At 42.4% G+C, this 16,422-nt stretch overlaps 1 protein-coding gene across 1 annotated transcript; it reads right to left on the reverse strand.

Moving 5' to 3' along the window:
* Window positions 1-2,963: 2,963 nt before the first annotated feature.
* On the reverse strand, window positions 2,964-15,590 carry bmf2 (BCL2 modifying factor 2). The gene is made up of 4 exons (XM_085770398.1): window positions 15,452-15,590; window positions 12,038-12,286; window positions 10,428-10,657; window positions 2,964-7,006 (listed from the first exon to the last, which is right to left on the reverse strand). Exons 2-4 carry the CDS (start codon window positions 12,261-12,263, stop codon window positions 6,890-6,892), a joined length of 573 nt encoding a protein of 190 aa, XP_085626524.1. The 5' UTR covers window positions 12,264-12,286; window positions 15,452-15,590; the 3' UTR covers window positions 2,964-6,889.
* Window positions 15,591-16,422: the final 832 nt, after the last annotated feature.

A 16,422-nucleotide genomic window follows, 5' to 3' on the forward strand; every position in this document is an offset into this window, starting at 1 on the left:
AAGGAGGGGGGGGGGACACAGAGCCCATTTTGTGGTTAAAATGTAAAGCAATGCATTCTGGGATGCTTTTTTTTTTTTAAAGCTTTAATAAAAACTGCTGCAAAGTGTTTTTGAACAATCTGGGTTTTCAGCTAAACCGACCATGAGGGAAGAAACATCATCCTCACTGGCAACTCTTGTGCTCTTACGGCGGCGGCCCTCACAGTCAAAACAACAGTTCTCAAAACACAATAGCTGTGATTCAGGAGCTGCATCCTTCAGAAGCTGCATTTGAAGACTGATCGCGTCACAGTGGCGTTGACTAAGCTGACCGATTTCAGAGCCTCATTCAAATACGTCATTCTTTTCTTGGGCCAACAATTGGTTTCTTCGTGGCCCAATCAATGTCAAGATTCATTGCAAGCAAACAACACTCATGAAAAAGTATTGTGCTTCAGCTCAGTCCAACAGCTCTTGGTACAACAACCTTAAAACCTTAAGTTGTTATAAAAAAATAATCCATTCCAATTGTCAACACTGCAGGGCTACAGGAGCTGCACTGTAAATGTTAGTCACAGCTTGCGTAGACCAGACCATCTCATTTCACCTTTATGAAACACATCCTCCAAAAGAATTGCGACACAGCTAACATTTAACGAAACACGATCTTTAGAAAAACTGTGACAAACTTTCATGAAACACGACACCATTTCTGATAACAGAAACGGTGGGGCAAAACTTGCTTGTAATTGGACCGACGCCAAGGCAAATTGGGAGTTTATTTTATGGGTGTGTTAAAGGGGGTTGATGCTAGACTGGATCAGCCGTAGGGACTGTCTGTCGTCGCTGTCGTTTCGCCGTTGGCTGACTGATGGTGCTCTGAGCAGGTGAAGGGTCAGCTCGATGGAAATACCTTAGAAGGGTCACAAGCCATTTACTCAGACCTTTGTTGTTGTGTGATTTGCACTGGACAGGCCCTCGACGTCTCACCACCTCGTCTCCTCTTGTCTCTTGTCGGACAAGGCGTCTTTTGAGGAGGAGCCATCCTGAATTGCAAATGTGCTATTTGCGCTCACCTTGTCTTTTAATGTCATAAGTTGAAAGCATATTGAGAATTACTTCAAATGGATGCCTTTGTTAAAATATATTATTCTAGCCTCCTCAAGGACACTGTAGAGAGTGGTACAAGATAGAAACAGGAAGTAACATTGAACCTTTGTTGACTGGGACTTGAGTACTGTCCAGTCACAATCAAGAAGTGTAATCCAAGCTAACCCTAACCCTAGCCCAAATATCTTACTTTGACTCTCAGTGCCACTATATTAAACTATGACGAGGCTTAAAATAACTCTCTTTTGCACATCTAACTCTGTTTACTGGTCTGTTTGCAATTTCCACAGTGCATTTTTGCCAAGAGTTCACAGAAAAACAACAACAACAACAAAACTGACATGTCTTTTTGAATAAGCCCTGCCTTATTTACTGCTTAGGCAAAATCAAAAGTTTCACATAATTATTCTGTAATTAGAAATGAGAGTGAAAACCATCGTTCGCTGTGGTGAAATGTGACTTCTGGGAATATGAACAATATACCATTATTCTTTGAAGTAACTTGACAATCCCAAATTAGTCGCTTGTCTCCCGATGTTCTCAGACAACTTGTTCTGTGACAATAAAGGGCAGGCAGCTCGTCTGCAAGTGATTTGTGTTGAGCGTGCGTAAACATACACTGACTCTTACCTACTTTAACATACTGTTTACAAAGGCACGAGCGACTATGTAGTGTCTGCGTGAGTAGTACAAACACAACACAGACAAATACCCCAAAGGTGACAGTTGTAACTGCTTCTGACACGTTATAATATCGGCTCACATTAGCTCAGCCTGCAGCACAACGCAGCGTGTTAATATCTTGATGAGGTTCAGGTCAGGCCTTCTCTGAAAAACATGAGTTCTCCACTTTCCTGAGGCCACGTGTTTTTGCACTCCACAACCCCCCCAACAAACACACACATATACTGTACACAGATGCACACACTCCTTTAACCTTCCTTGCTGCCCCTGTCTACACAAAGCCGCTGCCTGGGGGAGATCGCTTTAGAAAAGCAGTGACAGAAAAGTGAATCACAGTTTATGTTAGGTTGCATCCCCCCCCCAGCCCACCCAACCACTCCCAGAGGAGAGGCGATGGGGGGAGAAAAAAAGTAGTGCTGAGCTCCACTGTTGCCTCTGGGGCTTGTGAAATACCTCTATTGTTCATGCTAAATTAACTTTTTAGTGAGGCTAAATCCCAGGTGTCAAGTCAAAGAAGAGGTTTTTATTCAGTGATGTGACTTTTAGTGAATTAAAAAAGCCAGATATGATTTTTATTGGTTCTTTATTTCAAAAAAATTCAGATAACATTCGGACATAACTTGAGAACGACTTAATTTCATTGCCACGGCTTCACTGACTCACATTCATATTTAAACTAGTATCCCAGTTTTTAGTCTGAGCCCAGATCTGATCAAAGTGTTGGCATGTGACATTTACAAGGAACAATAAGAAAGCCTTACTGACTGAGGTCAATCAGTAGTAGTTGAAGTCATAGTAGTAATCTGGACTACTATAAAATTACATTATACATTAAGGATACTTAATGTAATGTAATGTTTGAGTTAAAATGACAGAATATTTACCCTGAGCACTGTAGGGTTCTGAAAGTAGATCATGATGTTTACATAAGCAAACACATGATAAGTCCTGGCTCATTTTCCCAACCACATTATCAGGGTGTGTTTAAAATTAATAGGTTGGCTATTAAAAAACCTGTCGATAACATTAACGAACGTGTGTCAGCTGCGAGATAAATTTGTGTGGATTAGAGAGGAATAAAAGATTATCAGTGTGATTTACCTGCCGAGAGCAAAACTGTGTTCAGTTCACACACAAAAAAGATCTTTTATGTTTTTTTGTGAAGTAAAAGAAATGATGCACAAGCCATGTCAATTGTCCATAAAGTTTTAATGGAAAAAAAACAGCAATGTACCCATTTAACAACAAAAGAAATTAAGAGAAGTTGTAAGATTTCGAGAGCCAAGCTCTTATGTACAGCATATTGCACTAGAAAAAGAACAAACATCCCCAGTTCTCCTTCTCCTCCTCCTCCTCCAGTCCCTCCATCGCTCCACATCTTGCGCTGTTTGGAAACTGTGCAGCCGACACAGAGCAGTCCCAAAGATAACACAGCCAATGCTTGAACGAAAAAACTGCTACATCTGGACTGGGTCTCACTTCATACGACACATGAATGTGAAATCCTTGAGACCACTCTGAACGTAAAGAAAGCAATGTGAAGACAATACAAACTCCCTGCGCACACGGCACTCAGGAGTCTGACATCAGTTCCACTGTTCAGTTCATGTATTAAAAAGAGATATTGTGGTTTTCACTCCATTAAATTACATTCAAACCCTTAAGATACAGATTTTTTTCTCCAGGAATGTTGGACATGCATTTTTACTCCATTTACATATATTGAAAAAGCCCTTGAACTGAGAGTGACACAGCAGACTTGGCAATATCCAAAACTAAAAATGCCACAACATTGAAATAAAAAGCAATTATAGAAAAGCAAAAAAAAAAAAAAATCATCATGTTGTTGTAGTTCTTTCTTCGTCTTCTTACAAAAAGGCATGGAAAATTTTTTTGTTAAAAACTTTTCATAAAGATAGCAACAATAGCCGTGTCCAATTCATGTCTAATGTATAAAAACACCTAATCACAGCACTTGACAGTAAAGATGCACTCTTTCTTGGATATTCAAAAAACTGATCGAAGAAATTTGATATTAAAGACACTGAAGGTTGAACAAATAACAAATGTTTCGTTTGAGTCAGGGTTGCAACAGTGGCTAGTAATGACAGGCTCAGATCAACGCCACACCGACTGGAGTGGCTGTTCAACCCATCTCGCGTACAAATAATACTGGGCACCATGGTGGCTCATTCCTCCTTCAAATGTAAACCCACAGCCCTACTAGATTGTAGAAAATAAAGCACAAAAGCCCCGGACGCACCGGACCGATCCAGCATATTACAGATCTTAAAAAGTTTCAAGAATCTAGAGGGGAAGTTCAGCACAGGAGTAGAAAGAGAGAGGCGCAAGAAACAGTATACAGCTAAAAAAAATTGTCGTTTTTTTTTTTTTGTCCATATTTTTTTTTACAGTGCACATTGACTGCAAACAGTCGTCTCTGATATTGGGAAGGTTTTGCGTGGTGAAACTCGCCGTTCGTGCTGAGAGATGTCAAAGGTTGAGCCTGTGCCTCGTGAGCTGATGTGAGGAATCAAACTGATGTGTGTTTTGTATCGAGGCACAACAAACGCACCGTGCTGTTTGTGCCAACTCTACACTGTCATGAGTACGTTGAATCTCACAGAGCCCAAGTGAAACAAGCAGCTGTGACCAGTGACTTTGGGGGTAATTTATGCCAAGTGTTGATGATGATGATAGTGCGGCAGGTCTGTTAACTCACAAGGCACGTTTTGTTACATTTGATTGTCTGTTGTTCACGTGTGATTTGTAAAAAGACTCACACCATTCGTGTGAGAAACGCACGAGGCACATGGCTTTAGTCCAACCTCCCCACACACAGGCATCAAACACACAACTGAATGCACGTCAACAATGAGAAGAAAAGGACTGTACACACTGAGATAGCATCTATACAGTAACACTGAGCAAATATACACAAAATAAATTAGAATAAATTATCTCAAAGAAACTAAACAAAATGTTCTCCATAAGCACAGGGAGTAGTTAAACGTGACGTTCGAGTGCGAGTTTGAAGTTTTTGGGACTGGAGGCCAGAGAGTGTGTCACATCTATCTGAATTGGCTCAGCGTTCAGTGTTTGCAGGAAACAAACTTTTGGTTCAGCTACTTGTGTAGTTAAAAAAAAAAAAAAAAAGAAAACTCCCAACAACCTGTAACACACTTCTATTCTGATGATGTTGTGGAAAAATGTGAAAAGTCAAATGAAACGTCTTTGCTTGTTTAGCGCCGTCTAGCACGTGAACAGCTAGCGGCCAAAATCGTGACTGAGCGGGGGTTTTTTTTCCGCAAACGCATCCCATAATCAGCGTTTTCAGTTAATTAACACGATTATTAACTACTCCCTGAAGAAACAAAGCAGAAAATAAACCATCAGTGTCTTCAAAAGTTCATATCATGAATCTACAACAGACTGAAATAATACATCAAATGAGGAACTTTTAACATCTTATTTAAAGTCTTTAAAGACTTTTATCCTTGATAAACCTTACATTGAGAAACAGTGGCTGTGTCATTGCAAAAATGCTAACGTAGCAGTTGTCACACTAGGATGTATAAAACTTTCTCTGATATCCGAACGTGTCTGTGTGTGTTTGTGAAACTGTACAGAAGCTGTTTTTACTAAGTTCTCAGTGAAGCGTAATTCACGTGTTCTGTGAAAGAAAGCACTTGAACGAGAGGTTCAACTTGGGATATCTCATGTGTGGATGAGCACATCGGGTTTGAAATCAGTGCTTGAGACATTTACACCTGGAGTGAAGCAAAGTGAAAAGAGCATCTCTGTAAATGTGTCCGTGACAACGATATTTGTAAAGAGGTGTATTTCACTGACATATCGGTGGAAATGTCCTTCTATACATGTCAGTTTGATTGCAAAATGCAGCTGATCCCTAAGATTTTTTTCTCCCCTTCCACTGGCTTGAATATTGCTTGCCCCTGTAACTGTTGACAAACGTCATCTCTCTCACAAGTGACCCACAATGCAGCAGAGGGCAAAAATTGCGATTGTCAGTCCAGCCAGAGAAAAGCCGAAAGCCTTTCAGCTGTCTGATTGTTTCCAGTTCCCTGATCGTAATCTCACAGAGGAGATTTGTTTGACTTTGTGCTTATTTGGTTTCACAATTACTGCACATTTTTGGAAACAGTGAGCACGCACTCCTACGAACAAATGATCACAAATTGAAAGAGTAATCACGGTTACGATGTCAGACCTTGAAATCTTCAGTACACCTAAATTCAAGTATACATCCTTTCAATCGTACGAGATCTGAATCTACACAGTGGGTCGTTAGGCCACTTCTAATCACACAAGTGGTACTGGAGATGGAGAGGCTGATGGATGACACCAGGAAATGGACACAGGTTGATATAATGTCCCTATAGGTCTACAGTGGAAGCCAATAAAACACGCATCTAAACTGACCTGACAGTGCGACACTAGTGTGTAGCACTGCCACAACGTCATGACAGCCATTTTCAAATTAGCCAGTGTGGAACAGTAAAAGGTAAGTACAGGGCTTTTTTTGATTTTCTGAGAATAAATTAGAAATGTGCCTCGAGTCCTCAAGGTTTTAAGTCAGTAACTTCAGCACAGAAATGTCCATGTCCACAGTGTTTTGCCAAAAAAAAAAGAAAGAAAGAAAAAAAAAAAAGTGGCCTAATCTTAAAATTGATCTTTTTCATACAATATCCTTGATGCAAAAAGTGTAAGTACTGTGGCAGGAGAGAATAAGGCATTCCCTGGACTGATGGAGGTCCTTCAAGACTTGAATTACCAAATAAAAAGAGCAGTTTACTGTACAAAATAGGTAATCTTACAAATATTTCGAAAATATCTCTTCAAACACAATGGCTTCTTCTTGGAGAGGCGAGAGAAAAAAGAAAAAAAGAAAGAGGAAAAAAAAAAGAAAAAAAATTGTTTCAGTCTCCGTCCAGCGGTGACCAGTGTTTTTCTTCATCTCATCTTCATTTTCAATTAGAAAACAAAATCCGAACCCGTGTTCCATCTTACAGTGCCATCTCTAAAAGTCTGGTCCCTTGTTTCTTCTGAGGGAAAACAAGGGCCGAGGGCGAGGGGGCCAGCAGGAAGTCTCTCTTCATCTCTGCTCTCCTCTCAGGCGAGGGACGAGAGCCTGTCTCGGAAACAGAAAGCCGAACAGGGCCATCGTAAGGCGCATCCAGGCAGGCAGGTTTTGTCTCTGGTGCCTCATGAACTAGAAAAAAAGAAAAGAAAAGAAAAAGACATTAATATGAAGCAGGACTGGATGTTCAACACTTAAACAGGTTTATAACTGTGCTCATCAGACTTCCATTGGTTATGAAAGACGCTGTTCAAAGTCTGATTTTGTCACAACAGGTTTTTTTTTAAAGGGGAAGCCTCGTGAACTGTGGTAAACCCTGTGAGCTGAAACCTTATGACCAAGAACAGAGAGTGTTTCCACAACATTAGACAGTGTGTCTAGCAAACATGTCCCGTCACATGCACATCCTGCATGAAACTTCTGCAGAATATTCAGTATTAATGCATTTGCTCTCGTGCCAGGAGGTTTAATATATTATTTGTTCATTAAGATCTTTCCTAAAGTCAAACAGAAGATGAAAGCTTTTAAAAAGACCGGGCTGACAACTGTAAAACAAGACATGTTTAACCCACAGGAGCTGCCACTTATCCTTATAACATCGCTCTATCCTCCTCCTCCCTCGTGTCGAGACATTCCCTCTTATTAAACGCTGCACTGTCGACTTCTTCGAGAGGCTCAAAGTGAAATGCTTTCAGAGAACACGCTTCCTATTTCATCACGGCTCGTGCAGCAACACAGTCAGCTGAGTAATTACCAAAACAAAGCAAAGGAAACTGAAACTTCTCCCACCCATGGAGCTGCCTTGTCCCGGCTCTTGTCATTTTCTATTGGGGGGTGTGTGTGTGGCCCTGGTGGACTACAGACAGATGAAGGGATTCCGGCTGCATCCAGAAATCCCCCCCCCCCCAGCCCAGCCCGCCCCGCCCCGCCCCGCCCCGCCCCGCCCCTCCTCGCCTCTGATGCCACTCAGCTCCCACTGCCTTTCTGAACAGTTGCGCTCCGATATTGCAGCCTGTTGCATAAGCATTCTTGTATGCCCCCCCCCCCCCTCCCCTGCTCGCTCCATCAAGGTCTCTACCAGCCTAGCAATCAGAGCCTGCCACAGGCTATTTGATGCCGAACTGGCAGACTGAACTGAATTGAACCAGCACCACTAAATGTAACCCTAATTGTCCTTAATTACCTTAATTCTACACTGCTGAGCTTATTTAAACAGCACCCTGGTTTGTTCCACACGAGGCTCATCTTTCTGCTCTCGTTGGCGTAGGTAGTGGAGAACGGCTTGTGTATTGTTGGGCATTTCTAGGTTAATGCATAATGTATCGTAAACAATTACGAAAATAGACAATGTGAATTTTTTGCTGTTTGCTGCAACTTTTTTTTTTTTTTTTTACAACCGAAAAGAAGCATTAACATTTTATTGCTCACAAAAGGTAGTCAAAACGGACGCTTACGACTCAAAAACCACAAACACAATGTGCTCCACATAAACAAAAACCCACACATTTGCCCACACCAGCAACTTCTGCTCGGAGAAAAACGAATGAAACTGTCTAACAATAGCAAGCAGAGGAGTGATTGGATATCATGAAGGATCACTTGTGATTATTCTCCCTTTGGAATATTCCTACAACAGCAGTATCAGATCCTGCAGGATTAAAACCGACTCGAGCCGCAGACAGACGGTGAAAGGCAAAGGGAGGGAAAAAAATGAAAAGGAAAAATTTCTCTTATCTCTGTCACAGAATTACACACACACAAAAACCAAAAACACACACAAAGACATGCACACTGAGGCAGTCAGTGGGACAACTGAGGTATTGTGGGTAGCCGTCATGTTACTGGCTGCGTCTATAAGTGTGTGAGTCAGAGTCTATTTTTAGACGAGCATATAAACAGGCGGCCAAGTCTACCCAGACACAGACACGCCGCTCACTCCTGTTTGTGACAGTCACATCCATCTCACCTGCTCTTCCTTAAACTCTCTAAAGTCTCATGTCAACATCTCAAACCATATATCCTCATTTTCATATCTTTCTCTCACTCTTCCTTTTTTCCCCTCTCTTTCAGTCTCTCTTCTTTCCTTTGTCGAGTTTCTCCCTCTCTGTCGACCAAGTGTTTTTCAAAACTTATCAACCACACCTTGTTGTCAACACAGACCCCATGGCAAAACAGTCGCAGCAGCAGCAGCAGCAGCAGCAGCAGCAGCAGCAGCAGCAGCAGCAGCAGCAGCAGCAGATAAGGAACTTGATACCCCTCCCAGTACATCTGTACTTATTAACTAAGTCCAGAGTCACGTGAGCAGTGTGAGTTTTTAAGTGGGACCAGTGTGTGCTTTCTTAAACACTGACACAAATGGAAATCTGACCTGTTATCAATCACGCACCTTGTCGTCTTTGTCTCTACATCGAAGGGGGGCAGCTGTAAGAGTCTGACATAATCCCCCGCCATCTTTCCATGTGGATTTTATTTCTTGACGTGCACAATTAACTGCACATCATGAACTACACAGGGTATGTGGGCTTGACTACTCCCCCGGGAGCCCTGCGAACAGTGAACCTCCACGCTCAATTCCCTTCATCATCCCCCCCCAAAGCTTTCACAAGTCCCAAATTGCTTCATGCTTCATATGCTCTGTTCAGAATTCATTTGACGAAGAAAAATAAAAGCCTGCTGACTTTCAGGTGAAAGATACAAGGAACAAACTGACATTTAAACTTTTAAAATTACAAAGTGGAGACAAAAGAATAAAAGATGCTGATCAGAAACGGCGGAGTGCGTGTTTTCTGTTTTATCTAAAAAACACTGCGAGAATTTAAACTCATACAGGCATGATTTTCACTCCTTTGTTGACTTTTCTCTCAACAGGAAACTTACCCTGCTCCTACTGACTGTAATGACAACGTATCAGGGCTACAATGACACAGAAAATTGGCAGCATGGCCTTTAACTCTCTGCCCAGACTGTGGTCAGTGTGTTTAGAGGACAAAAATGACTGTAACCACAAGTTGTGCTGAGAGTTAATGTCTAGATATTGACAGTTCAGAAAAAATAATAATTTTAAGAGACACTATCCTATATTTCCTGTGGTATTTAATCATTCCTTATCAGTGATTTAGGATTTATCCTCCGGCGAGGCCACAAAAAAGTAGTGAATCACTGCAGAGGCTATTTTTACCCAGTGCGGGTGGTGGCCAATCCAGATGGTAAAATGCTCCTTTCTTCCCAAGAGTGAGCCACAAATTGGCACGAAGTGGCTTTGATTTGTGTTCTCTAATCAAGTAAAAAGCTGACACACATATAAATAGTTCACACATAACACACAAACACAAACTTTTTGGCTGAAAAATACTTAAAATCTAAAGCTAGACCCATTTTGTCTGTGATATGCAGATGATAGAGAATTAGGTTAATAGATGAGGTCAAATTCATTCAATCTTTAGGTTTTGTCATGTTCATGTTGTTAACACTTTGACACTGTGTGATGTAAAGCTCAAAGGAGAGTTGTTTGAAGTGTGAGGTCACTGAAGGTTTGGCTGCTTGGGAGGCTTACCAGTTCAACATGGTCCTGCTGGAACTTGTCTCCAATCTCCCGAAGTTTACGGCCAATTTGCGCCTCGACGCTCACCCCTGCCTGCTCCGCGGGCCTCTCTGCCATCCTGTCATCTTCCTCCCCTGTGCCCTCCTCCTCCTCCTCCTCTTCCTCCTCTTCAATCTGCCTCTCTCCCCGGTCCTCCATAGGCTCAAACTGAGCGGGGAAATGTGAGCGTAATCCAGCGTTGCCTATAAAGGAAAACATCAAGCTTCTTAAAAACTTGTGTTGTTGTTGGATCTTTAAAATGTTAAGGCGCTGTAGTCGACGGTGCCAAGATGAATATAAGGCAAAAAAAAAAAAGAGACATCACTGATATCAGCAGTATTTGATATACGTAGACTTCAGCTCCATAAAAGCACTCATGTTCTCCTTTTTGATCTCAGACGAGACAGTGAAAACGCTGTGGACAGTTGAGATAAGACAAATGATCTAGATTACTATTAATGGTCTAAAATGCAAATGTGTCTCGGCCGTCTCAGTCTCAGATCGTCTCGTAAATGAACAAATTGCGAGGCACCCAAAATACGACTGAAGGGTCCGCAAACAAGAAAGACAGAGAGTTTTTGGTGGGTGGAAAACTCAAACACCTTATTAAATCAACAACAGCCTCAGTGAACTGCCGCCTTTCAGCGGGCCGTGTCACTGAGTTTACTCACTGCCTCTAGCATGCGCTTCTGCAGTCATGCCACTTGGAGGGGAAAACAATTGTTTTTATGTGTTATCATGTGTGCTGAATGCCTGGCTGTGTGGCTTCGCAGAGGAACGTAATATGTCTAAGGAAGTGAGCGGCCTGAGAGAAGAAATGGCAGCGGGCCAGGAGCATGACACCCATTACTGGTTAGATTACAATGAAGAACAAGGTAATAGCAGTCAGTGGTGCTTATGTATTGATGACTTGAAAACCCAGAACAACATGTACCTCTCACATACTGCCACTGAGTCAACAAACAAACAACCTCCTACTTCGACATTCGTTCAATTAAATTAGTGTGATGTCACACTGATTTGATTAGAAATGGGAAAACAATATTGGATTAAAATAGATGGACTTATTAGTGTGGGTATGTGGCTTTATATATGTATTAAATTATTGTGGTTGTTTTTTTTTTTTTAAGAATTGTTCATTTCAAATGAAAACAACAAAATGGCAGGAATGTGAGTATTGTATAGCAAATTTAAGTATATATAAATATATATATGATTGGCAGGCTTCAAGATTGAGCTCTTGGGATGCTATTATACAATGACTGAACCTCCCAATTAAAGTGAAAATGCATTCAGCCTAGTCTGATGACGTTGGATTTAAGTTGTTAAATAACCCATGTAAAAAAAGCTCTATTAGCATCTGAAGATGACCAAATCAGAGGAAGAGTGTGGGTATGTGCTGAGAATCTTCACATATTCATTTTGTGCTCGAGGACAGCTGCCAATGAGGAACCCACCAAACAAAAGGAATGACTAATACTGTGAGGTTACACTGCCTGTGCATCATTCAGTGCCGCCGTACACTCAGTTTCTAAATCCGTCGGCGCAGATCACTTCAGAATATCTCATCCCTCCTTCCTCACCGTGAAAGGGTACGCGGGGCTGCCAGTGCAGGCCGCAGGGCAGCGTGTTGTTGACGCCGATGCTGTTGTTGTTGTGACTCTGCGACGTGGGCACGGCAGCGGTGACGGCAGCGAGGGCCTGTCCGGCTGCGATCGGCGCGGCCCGGTCTTCGTATTTGACGTCCCTGAAGGACGTTCCCCAGAGGTGTGAGATGGGCTGTGACATGTCCTCCTCCTCATCATCCATCCGACGCCTCAGCGGTAAACTCCCTGGGGAGAAGAGGAGGGGGACATGAGATAGAAACTTTAGACTGAGATAACATGTTTGAAAGTGATTTGGGTAAAGTACATGCTGTGTCTGACTCATATGTGTTTATGATCTTTAACTCACTGCTAACTTTGGGCGTGATTTGTTTCAAAACTAAAAAAAAAAAGAGGAAACTTTCATGCTGTTATCAGTGGAAACCTTGCCCTCTAGCAGATGGAAAATGATCGCACCCGGTCTACATTAAATGGAAATAAATCATGAGTCATTATAATACCCACTAAGAAGCTTATGTTGTGCGAGGTAATACTGAAAATAAACAGAGATGAATCGCCTCAGAGGCACAGATGGATCTAGCAATGTAAATCCATATGCACAGTAAGGCAATAAGCATGCAAGAGGCCAGATGTACAGCCGTCATCTCTCTTTTTCTTTTTTTTTTAACACAGTGACAAGAAGCAACAGGAGCCACACGTATGGAAACACCCTGTGTAGGGGGACCCAGTGGGCGGCTGGGAACGCTATGCCAGATCTGCCACCCTCCTGCAGCTGATTGTGCCAAGCTGTTTCTGAGTATGAGCCAAATTGTAATTGAGTGCCAACAGATCCACCAGAGAGGCTTTTTTTTTTTTTCCTTTAGATTTGCCTTAATCTGGAGCAGTGTGACACAGGGTACAGACTAGAGTACAGTCAGGGGGATTAGCTTCCTCCTGTACGATTCTGCTGCTCGACATAAAGCCCCTACGCCCGCCGTTTCCTCTCTCTCTCCTCTCAAACGCACAAACACTGGATTGTTGTCTACTCTATCAACACACACACATAGACGCAGCAGCAGGTGGTGCGTGAGTGAGTGAAACCTCAGTGAAACCAAAGTTCTGGCTAGACTGTCATGTGCCGCATGCAGCAGCCGTTTCATGAGGGAGATAACGAGTTTCGCTCCATCCTCAACTGTGCCTGCTGAGAGCAAACACTTGCACTCTCTTCCTTGTTGGCCACATGCCACAATCTGAACTACTGTTTCATCTTTTTTTTTTTTTTTTTTTTTTTGTCAAGGCTGCCTGTGTTTTCCTTTTGTTGTTCAAGTGGAGACAAATGGGCTGGGTTGACGGGCAAATGCAAAAAGTTGAAACTGGATACACTGGTATTGTGTTTACTGAACGAGGGAGCCGGTTGTATATATGTCTTTGTGAAACTGTCCTGTTGCATGATGTCATGTCATATGGAGTCAAAGGAGGAAACTGTGGATTTCCACTGTTTATCTAGAAGACCATGTTATTACCGTTACATGTCTGTCTTTAAATCATTCACCAATAAAAGTCATTCTTATAAAGAAAAATGGACTATTATTGGCTGACACATTATCAAATTTGCTCCATTACTCTCCAGGCAATGACACTGGCCCATTTTGCCAGTGCACGCAAACTGTTGTATTACTTAAATTCAACACAACCCCAATTTGTGTTAACCTCTCTCCCCCCCCCCCCGGGCAAGTTAAGTAATTATTAATTACTACTATCTGGGCGGTAGGGGCATCTGAAACGGTGCACCAAGTTTCGCTGAGATCAAATGTGAACTTTGTGTTGTTGTGTGTGTGTCAGTGACAATGTGAGCCGTGTCTTGAATTTCCACTGGCAGACAACAGAGGACTGGCAGAGATTACCATAGTGTCAGACACATGAAAAAAACAAACATAGACAGGGAGACACACAGAGAAACACATCACACACACATATATATATATATACACACACACACACACACACACAAACACACACAGTGCCTGGGGCTTGAGGGAGGCCTGGCAGCAGCCACAGTGCTGGTCAGAGGCTCAGGGCTGGAGCAGAGAGTGGCTCCCTCTGCTGCACCATCTGTGCACCAGGCTCGATCCCCTCCACCCACAGCCCGGGCTGGGGGTGCACACAAGGTGAGCTCTGCAGCAGCGATTTCACCTACTGTTTTCATGTAACTAGCAATACATGTCCCGTGGATATCAGTGTGTGCAGATGACATGCTCCAATAAAGTCATGAACCCTAGCCTATCTATGGATGAGAAGAAGAGCCAATTCAGCTGAATGGTGAATGACTTTGTTATAACACTGGTGTAACTGCACAAAAATAATAATAACTGACGGATAGTTATGATTATTAGTTTATTTCAAATTGTTCATTATGTGGGCTCCGGGCGACCACCGGAGATATGCTGCATATTTATCCGCATCAGGGGGACACTGCCCCGGGCAAGCTCAGTGCGTAAACACGCCAAGTCGGACCGTTCCCCACTGTAAAAAAAGACACTTAATCCACAACCTGGCGGCTCCTCCTGTCTGAACCTGTCCACACAGCCTGCTGCTGACACCACAACCAACAACAACATCCTCAGATTAAAGTTGGAAAATTAAACTTTTCTTTTCTCCCTCTGTTATTTTCCCCTTCTTCTCCAAAAATAAGGAGCAACAACAACTTGAACCTAAAAGCTGTGGCTCTTTACTCGTTACTCGTGATGGCGACAATAAACAAACTAACTAACAAGCTTGTACGTCATGAATATTTCGGTTAATGTTGTTACTGTTACTCCCATTATTATCCTGCTGCTCTGACACTTTCTCTCTCCACTTCGCGTTGACAACTCTTCCCCCACCAATATCCACAACCCCCACCACCGCTGAGGTCACAAAGCCGATGTTCACTCGCTGGAAACATGCATTAATGCGTGAAATAAACACAAGAAGACAAGTCCGGTTAGCTGTGGTAGTATTTGACTTTTACTAATTAGCTGTTTCATCGCGTAGCAACAACAGACCCACGGTCGGGGGGAGAAAAAAAAAAAAAAACATCTGCCGGCGGGACGACAGAAGGACCGAAGCCGTCACTTACTCATTTTAAACAGTCAAACAAACAATTAAAAAGTAAAAAAGCGATAACAAAAAGGGAGAAAAGCAGGAAAACAAAAGCTTGTATTTGCTCTTATGCCAGTCTGGTGGTGGTACTAGTCGGCTCACCCCCCGTCTAGTCTTTGCCCGGGCATGACCGAGCTCCCCGCACATTTGTTGACAAACTGCCACAAACGGCTCGGAGGATTTTAACATTCTATTCATTGAAAAAAATAAATAAATAAGGAAGACAAAACAAAACAAAACAAATACAGAACACAACGGCCGTTTTAGACTCACCGCCAGCAAACGCGCTTTCCGTTGTGATCGGTGGTATCTTGACAACCTGCTGGTACCTTGTTTCCTACGGGTTGTGGTGGCGAAGCGACTCGTATCCGTCTGTGCATTACAGCCACTCGTGGATGTTTGCTGAGTGGAGAGAGGTTGTTTTTTTCCCCCCTCGCCGTGTCTGAACGGTCCGCCCCTCGCTGCTCTGCCTGGGATCCGCCCCTCCGTAAAACGTGAAAGGCACAGAGTCAGCTACACGGTTGTTATGCAAATACAGCACACAGAAAAGACAGAAAATGCTGTTATTTATATTGAGGGGGAGAAAAAAAGGCATCCTAAATCTGCACTTTAGCAAATGGGCGTGGTCGAGGGGAAATCCAGAATAGGACTATTTAAATAAAATTGGTAATACTTGGGTATTTGGAAATATAGACTACTCATTTAATAGTAAAATTCCTCTAAAGTCACGAGGAAATGAGTAGCAACATGGATTCAATACAGAAAGATGGCTCATGTGAGTTCACACTATTTTATTATATCATTAGATCATTTTAAATGGCAATGTGTGAATAGCACTTACTGTTGCTGACTAAGCCCACTGTAGCTGGTTACTAATCTTTTTTTTTTTTTATGTTGATAATGCATCATAAAAACACATTATGTTTTGCATGAACATTTTCTATTAGGAGTGGCCTAACTGTAGACTAGCTGTCAAATAGCCTACTTTATATGCCCCTGAATCCAAGTATTGAAGTGACATCAAATGCAAATATTCAAGTGCAAGTAAGCCTACTGTGTAATTAATGTTTTACATTTGCTGCAACGACCCCAGTGCAAATAGGTTGATGCCATCTTTTGCCAAACAGATCTGTAATTTGTGTGTGATTGTTTATGTCTGATTTTATCATTTTAAACTGTGGAGATATAAGCTGTCGTCTGCATGAGATGTTGAACTGGTGCTGTGTTGTTATTGAGATGAGAAA

The sequence above is a fragment of the Trachurus japonicus genome, chromosome 24 (genome assembly GCF_045865225.1).
Source record: "Trachurus japonicus isolate A0001 chromosome 24, Traja_1.0".
NCBI classification, from domain to species: Eukaryota; Metazoa; Chordata; class Actinopteri; order Carangiformes; family Carangidae; genus Trachurus; species Trachurus japonicus.

Bases quoted from the DNA above. Each gene is read 5' to 3' on its own strand.
- bmf2 (XM_085770398.1), bottom strand. From the start codon at position 12,263: ATGGATGATGAGGAGGAGGACATGTCACAGCCCATCTCACACCTCTGG. The intron at 10,658-12,037 runs GTGAGGAAGGAG...TTTCCTTTATAG, and splicing joins GCCCCGCGTACCCTTTCACG to GCAACGCTGGATTACGCTCA. The intron at 7,007-10,427 runs GTAAGCCTCCCA...CTTTTTTTCTAG, and splicing joins AGCAGGACCATGTTGAACTG to TTCATGAGGCACCAGAGACA.